The 9296-nt window shown below is 33.4% G+C and overlaps 1 protein-coding gene across 2 annotated transcripts in view; it reads left to right on the forward strand.

Moving 5' to 3' along the window:
* The window catches only part of LOC109545393 (calmodulin-binding transcription activator 2), a 70515-nt gene extending 63316 nt beyond the window's left edge, over positions 1-7199 (forward strand). For both annotated transcript variants that reach the window (XM_048666346.1, XM_048666347.1), the window contains exons 25-28: positions 1408-1482; positions 1565-1598; positions 1713-1826; positions 3611-7199. In XM_048666346.1, the coding sequence (XP_048522303.1) occupies positions 1408-1482; positions 1565-1598; positions 1713-1820 (217 nt within the window). In that variant the 3' untranslated portion in view covers positions 1821-1826; positions 3611-7199. The remainder of the gene's footprint in view (positions 1-1407; positions 1483-1564; positions 1599-1712; positions 1827-3610) is intronic.
* Positions 7200-9296: the final 2097 nt, after the last annotated feature.

Raw genomic sequence — 9296 nt, forward strand, 5'->3', positions numbered from 1 at the left:
CATGTTTTTCGTCCCGTTTTTGCTCATTTCTCGGAGGCAAAATGAGCGAGAACACTCATTTGTACATCATTCTAGACAGAAATAAATGGCCTTTTCAGAAAGTGAAGCATGGATGGGGAAATGTTGCCAGTTTTCTCAATGCTTAAATTCAAGAAGTTTTAGATTTGCGTGGTTTTCTTTGAGTTGCTAAATCAACTTGAACATGACGCTGCTTTTTTCGAAGTTTCTCAATAACCATTCGAGCCACAGAATTCGTTTTGGCATCGTTGGATAGAGAATTTAATGGGGGGGGGTCACGACCCCCATGACCCCTCCCCGTGGATCCGCCCGTGACGGAATTGCTGGAAAATATTATCTCCGCCGATGGTTCTCCAGACGCTCTATCAACATGTTTCTAATGATTTTTTGAAAAATTTCAACCGTGTCCCAGAACAATAAAATTGTTCAATAATTGACCAAAACTCGATCTGTCCATTTGGTAGTTAGGAATTTGGCCTGATACCTGAAGAAGCAAAGATAAGGGGTCGAAACGCTCTATTAAACGGCGCCTTACGACTTTTCAGTTATTTTTATCGCTTCCTAGATTTAAGCTGTTTGAAGCTTGAAGAACGCCCAAGAGTTGAGACATTTTAGCTTCTACAGCGAAAGGATTCGATTGAGCTTAAAAAACACGCATGTGAATTTTTGATTTTTGGTCTAAATAAGTTTTTCTCTCAATCTTCAATCTATATCAGGTTTGACATTATTTTCGTTCGCTGCTGTTTTTTCGCGTCGGCGTTTGTGATGATTTCTATATCACCTTTTCACCCACAGATGTTTGACCGCGTCTGAGTTTTTAAGAAAAACTTACGTTTTTTGACTAAATATATAAATAAATAAACCTTACAGCCGAATTTCATGTTGTGTTCGTCCCTGTTCCTATTTGCTCGGAATTCAAAATGATTCTAATTTTGCCCTATAAACATTTCAAACTTCAAGTGCGCCGAATTTTGAATCACCATGTATACTAGCTATTTAAGAGTATTTCGGTTTCAAGTCGGTAACTCCTAAAATTCGGTGTCGATGCCCTAAAAAAATTGCACTAAACTCTTGTTTTGGTCTGAACTTAGAGGAATTTTTGCAACTTTGAACCACGATTCTCCATTATTTGTTCCCCCTAGGGCATGTGCCAACCTTAGTTTAACCAGCTTGCGTTTATAACAGTTGCAAACGATTCCCTACTAAAAAAGTGTAAACCGAAATTGAAGAAAACCGTAGACAGAAGTGTGCTGCGACCTTCTCTTCACCCCTGCCCGCTCATATCCTAACAGTTTGTTGTGATTGTAGCCTTTTCAATGTGCATTTGTTGATGGTGTTTCTGGATTTGTTCCTCCACGGTTTCACGCATGTTTTCCCTTCTTTTTCCAGACGGACCTACTCGCAGCGGCGGCAACATCAAGCGGCCAGAAAAATCCAGCAATTTATGCGACAATCAAAAAATAAGTAAGTTTTTTTCCAATATTTCTATTTGGCGAGTCGACGATTCAATTAACCAGCTATCGTCTTTTAATAATGCTAACTGTAGTATCTGGGATGAACCGGTGGAATCGACTACTGTGGTAAGAGAGGTGAAAATCACACTTAAGGGTTTTCATCTTGAGCATTATTAAAGTAGATTAGTAGAAGTTCAATGAAATGTCGGGCTGCATTTATGAACTATTGCCTGTTTCTAGATTGCAGAAAGAACGAGCCGAAAAAGAGAAGCAGGGGGGCCAGTGAGCGGATGTCCCCCCAAGGTTACAGTCTCAAGGGGGCTCTTCCAGATGCACCGTCACAAATAACAACAGGTAATTAATCATCCCCAACATTTTATCATGTTTATTCTGGAAACGTGTTTCGAACTGAAATGAAACTCCCTACGGTGTCTAAAAATGGCCGAAATTTCGACCCTTTCAGCGGAAAAAATCATAGGGTTAAAGCTTCAAAATGCAGGCAGTTTTGAAGCAAATTTGAAGAAACTAAAAGGAGCTTCTAAACTAGCTTCAGTTCTAAACTAGCTACCAGAACAGACAATACAGAGTTTATTTGCAAATCATGCGTGTTCTCATAGCTACTGAATCTAGACATTTTCGCTTAAATATCGCCAGGTGTTTAGAGGAAGAACTGTTTTATTCTGCAGTCTTTAGATTTTGGTTGCCTTTGAATTTTTTTTGTCCGATTGACTTCTTTATTAGGTATCTTCTCATCTTTCCGACTCCTTTAAATCCTCAAAAATAGTTTCTACAAAAAATCACCGATAACGGAAGCTATAGCCAAAAAAGTAACTTTTCACGTGCTTCCTTTGATTTTGCCATCTGAAAATGGAGTTTGAAGAAAAGTCCAAGTTACCAGGAAATAATGTGCTCATACAAGTCGTCCATTTAAATTATTTTTTGGATTAGATGATCTGAATCTGAAGAAATGCTGCACTAAATTCATCTCAAAATATAGAAACATATACATAGTCTGCACTGAATCAGTTACAATCGATTTAGCTAAAGCTAGAAACCCATGGGTTATCAAAGAAAAACTTGCTTAAACGAGAACGAAAGAAACAGCGACAAAATGAAATAATTCAACTGAAGAAGCTTGTTTAGAGGAATATAAATCGGATAAATCTGACAACAGACGCAACAGAATATCAGGAGAAGTTGTAATAAATACTTGAACAAAACAAAACGGGATTAAGAATCGATAGCAACAGATGGACCCGAAACGATAAAGTCGATAAAAACTATCTTCAAACCATTTTCTTCGCAGCTATCTGATGAAAAAGGATGAATAATGATCTTCCTTTCCAAGTAGATTTGCATCAAAAGAAGCTTAAACTCGCGACAGAAATAAATCGAATTATTGGGAGTAAAATTAACATAAAGAAACCACCTGGTTTTGATCTGATATCTGAAGAAACTCCACATGATCCATCTGAAAATTGCTTATCTATTCGATGGTAACTCAGTTCCCTAGCTGATGAAACGTCGCTCAAATCATCATGATTCTTACACCAAAAAAGCCTGGCCAAATTTCTTCATATAGACCGATACGCCTACTGCTGATGCTTTAAAATGTCTTCGGAAAGTATTCCAAAACATGACAATGAAAAAATCAAAACTCTTTCGAGACTATCAATTAAGTTTTCGCCATATTCACGACAAGAAGAAGGACTAGACAAGAAGAAAGTGGAAAAATAGACAAGAATATAACATTGGAAAAAACATATTTTTGCAAAATGCAAGCAAACGGACCTGATGAGTCACTTGTTTTGGTCGGTCTGATCAAATCGGACGCATATAAAAGATTTCAACAAATTATTATATGCATATATTCTTAAACCCTTCGGGACTTATAGAAACCAGCTACCGAACACTACTAGTCACTTTTGTGCGCTAGTAAGGAAAAAATACCCTTGCTGATAACCACATCTGTTCTGTCTTTTCTTAACTGGGGTCTGAATTCAAGAACAAACTGAGACGAATACTTATGCAGACTTTTGGATTTTTACCATTTGGTCAACCTTGCAAACTCCAATAGTAAATTTCCAATAAATTTTACATTTTATTGCCTCCAATAAAGTCCTCCTCTTTGTCTTCAGGTTAAATAGTACAGCGCATCAAAACGAGGCAAAACCGTTCGGAAATGAACAGTGCAAATGCTGTGGCAACCCCCCATTTCATTGAAGAACCCTCTATGAAAACCGCTAGTACTAATAAAAATAAAATAAGTATTAGTTTTAAAAGAGATAAATCTTTTTGTAACCATAATAAATATAACTTTAGAAGTATACCGACTCTCAAGCGAGAGGTAAAATATATTATCCAACATATTTTGTTATTAATGTGAGCAAGGAGCCGCAGAATGAACTTGATTTGTATAAAAGAAAGGTTTTGTTTAAGTTTGTACTGTTGATGCAAAGTGTTTTGGCTCTTGGTCACTATTGTTTTGTTAATAATGTGAAGTTTGGCTGTAGCTTCATCTTTTAAATTCTGCATTTAATTACAAAATGCACGAATCGACAAAAAAGTGAGATTGTCTTAGAAAAAGTACGAACTTTTAAATAGCAACTATATTTCTGATCGATTAAACTATATTTAATGAGCTGTGATTGTAGTAATGAGCACACTTTTCCATGCGCCAGAATACCCAAAGATCCACTTAAACCAAACGCAAGTCCTTAACTGTATAGCTGGAAAAGTGTTTTGTTGTTATAGTCAAATTGTCTAGTCGTAGTTAATTTCTTTGTAACCACACGTAAGTTATTTTCAGTTTTGTTAACTCTTTTTCACTGCCACGGTTACTTAAGCAACGTTACGTTACACTATTCGTTCTCTGTTATGTGTTATAGCAATAGAAGTAAATAAGAACGATTTGTTACGCGCAATGTTTAGCATGGAATTCGCCAATGTCCATGTTAGACAATCGTTCTGAGTAGCGTAGCAATTTTACTAATAAAACTTCGCTCATACATATCATTCTAGTGTAATATTTAGACTAATATTTTCCGATAAACCCTCGGATCGTTACTGATGGTTTCAGAGTTGAAAAATTACGAAAATCTTCATTTTGTTCGAAAAAACAGTTACGAAATCCTGATTATATTAATCAGCCTTTGAGTTTTGGAGGAGGATATTTTTGCATTTTAGCAAACAAAGTGATGGATCATTAAGAAAGCATATAATTGTTTTAAACTGCAGAAATGTAACAAAAAAACTGACATTTTTTTTCCTCCATAGATAGCAAAACAGCAATTCTTCCGGAGAATAAACTGTTTTTTTAGCTTCTCTTACATTTTGTTATAATTATTTTGAACACTCCTATGGGAACAGTCCACTTTTGACAAAAAATGCGTTAATTAAAACAATGCATGCATTTGCCATTTGCCTTTCCAAACACAAATTCGGTTTTTTAATTTTCGCAAACCACAAATTATCAACCAAATAAAAATATCCTTTTCCTTAACGTATATTTTGTCAATTAGGAACTAGACGAGGACGAAGCAAACATTTTGTGCACCCTTCCAAGCATCTTGGAATGATTTACGTGATTTTAAGAAAAAAGACAAAATTCGTTTGTTTAGGTATTGATTTTCAGTGTTCCGCACAAAATGTTTAATAAATTCTGCATATAAAAAGTACCTGCTGGCAGGATGTGTTGTTTCCTACAAAAAGGCACTGAACAAGCCCTCCTTTGTATAAAGCTGTTGTTTTGTTTGAGAGATTTTATTCTTAAAACTTATTAACGAAAATCACACGTTCTATATAGCTATACAGATATTTCTTTATGTACATTTTTAATGTTAATATACATTTATACATAACAGTATCGCTCTAATATTATTAATAGTGTATTCTGGAAAAGTAGCGCGTACTTCTTCTCTTTGGCAGAAAGTACAAACCGTAGACTAATTCGTTTTAGTTTTAGATAGAGAATTTTTGACCGAGTGGAGACTTTAACGTGAATACATTTGTTGGAGGGAAGACAAATATTTTTTTATTCCCGATACATTTCAACGTTTTAATGTATGTATCTTATATTTGCAAAGAAAAAATAGCCAACATGTTTTTTTCAAATACAACCGAATGGCTTCCGACGCTTCATCGGAACATAAAAATTCAACTATAAAATTACGCTCATACATGAGTATGAACTCAAACTACTCAAGAGCAGTAAATAGGCATCAAAATGTGATTAGCACGTCGGGAATAAAAAATACTTATTTATGTTCTCGCTGGTAAATTCATTCTAGTTAAAGTGTTCACCCAGTATTATGTAACTATAAATTAGATTATTAATCAAAAGGCAAACTGGACCCATAATATTCCCTGTACTTACAAAGAAAAAGCATTAATTATTTTTTCTACAGCGATAAATATAAAGCTTAGAACTCTAAATCGGTTGCAATAGTTCAATTTGGCACAAATTAATGGAAACGAACTTGTTTCTCTATCTTAAGCAAATGCGGCACAAAGTTTAAGTATCGACTATATAGACACTGTTCGAATGAAAGGATTTTTCAACTTGTTGCCGCAAATTCCAATAGAAGCAATCAAAAACCGAAAACAATCCAATCTAGTAATAAGCCATGTTCAAAAAGCAAACATGCACCAAAATTGTAAAAAGTAAATTGCACGATGCTAAAAAAACCTATGAAAAATGGCTCTTTGCTGATTCAATAATTGCTTGAATGAGTACCGATTCATTTTTCCGAGCCAATGGGAGTTCAGATTTCAAACATCAAACTATATCGAATAAATGTAAATTTGTATTTTACATCGGTAGATAAAGAAGTTTTATTAAATATATATTCAATTTTAAATTTTATATCTAGTAGAGCACTATGCTGTAACGAGTGTATTTAAGATATACTGTAGTGAGAAGAAATATTTTAAGGAAAAATTATTGGTTTCCTTTTTAAAAGAAAGTATCGAACTCAGCTTTAATTCCTTACTTACCGAGTGAGTTTCAAGCCACCCCATCTTACCTAATCCAGAACATTATGTAAAAAAAGCTTACAGCAGTTAACACCGAGATGATAGTACTTAATTATAGGACTTTTGACTAATGTAGATTTCGGGTGCTGGTTGGTTTCCAATGCACAACAATCTCGGTCAATTATTGAATATAAATGTTGTGCCAACAAACCAAGTCAGACGATTACAAGAAAAAACTTAAGCTTTCAGCGGGTACTTGATGCACTTGAAATAACTTTTCACAATAATGAATTAAGGAAATTGGTAAGGAAATCCAACCAATCAGTACCCAAATTAGGTTGTAGTTGCACAGTACCTATTTATATCTATTCTATTTACCTGTTTATTGACTAGGCGTTAAAACTTGTTATATATACACACACTTTGAAAAATTACCTGTACATGTTAACTATACAAAAATCACAAAAGTAGTATATTTCAATAGTTAGTATACTTGCACTCTGGTGTTAAATTGAGAAGATTTTTTTAAGACCAATTAGACTTTAGCTTTTTTTTAGAAATTTCGATTCCTTAGACAAATCCTGAAGTTTCATCATTCCATACTAAATGAAATTACATGAGAATAATGCATATTTAATTTAATAGGAATTGCATTTAGTATTAGTTCTCTGTTTCTGTGTATTGTGTTTATTAGAGTGCAAATGTTAACTATTGGCCCATATAATATTGTGACTAATAAACACTTCTGAATTATGACATTTTTTTTATTTTTCCCAAAACTTTAAAGCCAATGCTGAGCCACAATGTGAACAATTTTCTGTAGTGGTTGAAATTGTCGCTAATTTTTTATCACGTTTCTCTCAGCTCATTTGAACCAAAAAAAAGCTCCGTTCCTTTACGAAAAATAACACATAGCCAAAAAACGTTCGTCCAGAGTAAGTAACAACTTTTTAAAGTATTACTTATTTAATTTCCAAACAACAACATGTTGAACATTGAACGACAAATGAGGAATGATAATTTTCATGTCTGCTTGAAAGCGATAAAAATGATTTAGTCTTTGCAAAAAGATAAAAGTCGCAAAATTTATTAAATCTTTATGGTTTTTTAAAGGAGTTAAAAGATTTTGCAATTCGAGTTAGAAAGCACATCAATGCTATTTGGGTATTTGAGATGAAACCAGAGAAGATTTGAAGTTAGTCAACTTCGAAAAATCCTTTCTGAGTAATATATAAGCGATGTTTCATAATTGAGCTCGCTTTAATCGAATATTTCAATCTTTATTTGATAATTTGTACATGTAATTTTTATTTCATATTTCCATTCAAAGTGAAAAAATATACGAAAATATATATTATACGATGGCAAAGAGTCTGCAACAAAATGCCCACTTAGTCAAGTAAAAAAATATAGAGAAGAAAAGATAAATGCCAGCAGTTAAGCAATTAAATCAACAACCAAAAATGAATAAAAAAGAGCATAGAACCCACAAAAGAATTATTCGCGGCTTAATATAATGAAATTATCTCAAATAAATTTATTTAAATTTATTAATTACACAGTACTGAATTGAATACAGGAAATGTCTAATTTCATTCAAAAAATAGTGATTCAACTTTGATGAATACAGAAATACAATTAATAATCTAATTATAGACGACTTATTAATGATTTATTAATATTTTATAATCAATTCGTTTCTTTATTAATTAGATATTTGAATTACACTTCACCCTCGACTAAGCGGTTCATTATGTTGTGAAAAACTTAATGGAAATGGCATAATGTTTTACTGTGACAATAGTGAAGTTAGCAACTTAAAATCATCAAAGAAAATTTATCATTTACAAATGGAAAAATTTAGCAATAGCGAAAAATGTGGCATGGAAAACTGAACTGAAAAAAACAAGTAAGAAATTATTTAAAGGAACATAAAGTCACAATGGCCAATGATGGAGGAAACTGGAAATTTACAATAGAAAGAAAACTAAAAAGATGATAATTGCACTATTTTTTCATAAGCGAATTTGTTCAAGAAGGCGCCATCAATCTAATAATAAACATATGGTTGAGAGCAAGAATGTCAAAAGACAAGAAAATTGGACTAAAAATTTGCCAGGGAAAAATCCCAATAAACTGAATCATTAGCGTCCTAATCAATGGCGGTTTAAAATGAAGAAATAATTTTATACAAAAATAAAATGTTTTAATTGGTGCAATGAAAACAGAACTTCTTCATCTGAACTAGATTCTGGATGACTGGATGATGAGAATGATAGCCCAGAAATTAAAATGCAAGTGAAGATTTGCGGGATTGCGTTTTTCTCAATTCGTTGTCAAAAAATCAGTTCGAAAACAAAGCCAAATTTAAAAAATCGCCAAAAAATCCCTGACGACCCTCACATGCTGAAACTTTCAGGAGTCATACAGATTTTCTTCTTTACATGAAAATCAAAATTTTGCAAAATAGTGCGCTCAAAGCCGCGTTATGCGTGCTGCTTGTACCCTGATGGAGAATTTTAATTTTGTTTTACTTGAGAATGAAGAATGAATAAACAGTGCCGTATAATCGCCCAGAAGCAAATTATTAGTTTTAACCATCATGAAAACCGTTCTTCGTTAAACAAATCATTGGAACACCGTGTATACAATTTAAAAATGAATACTGCGTCCTTGTAAGTTTATAATTTGCCATTTGAATAGTAAAATAAATAGAGGTGAAAATTCAGCGAATTAAATAGAAATCCAAACATGATAAGAACATTATCAGAAGTATTTGAGTGGCGTCCATATCGTCATCGTAAGATGATGATAAAAGGCCACAAAGATAGGATTAATCCTGTACAGAAA

The sequence above is a fragment of the Dendroctonus ponderosae genome, unplaced genomic scaffold, assembly GCF_020466585.1.
Source record: "Dendroctonus ponderosae isolate FM_Combo_2020 unplaced genomic scaffold, Dpon_F_20191213v2 Dpon_F_20191213_5, whole genome shotgun sequence".
NCBI lineage: Eukaryota > Metazoa > Arthropoda > Insecta > Coleoptera > Curculionidae > Dendroctonus > Dendroctonus ponderosae.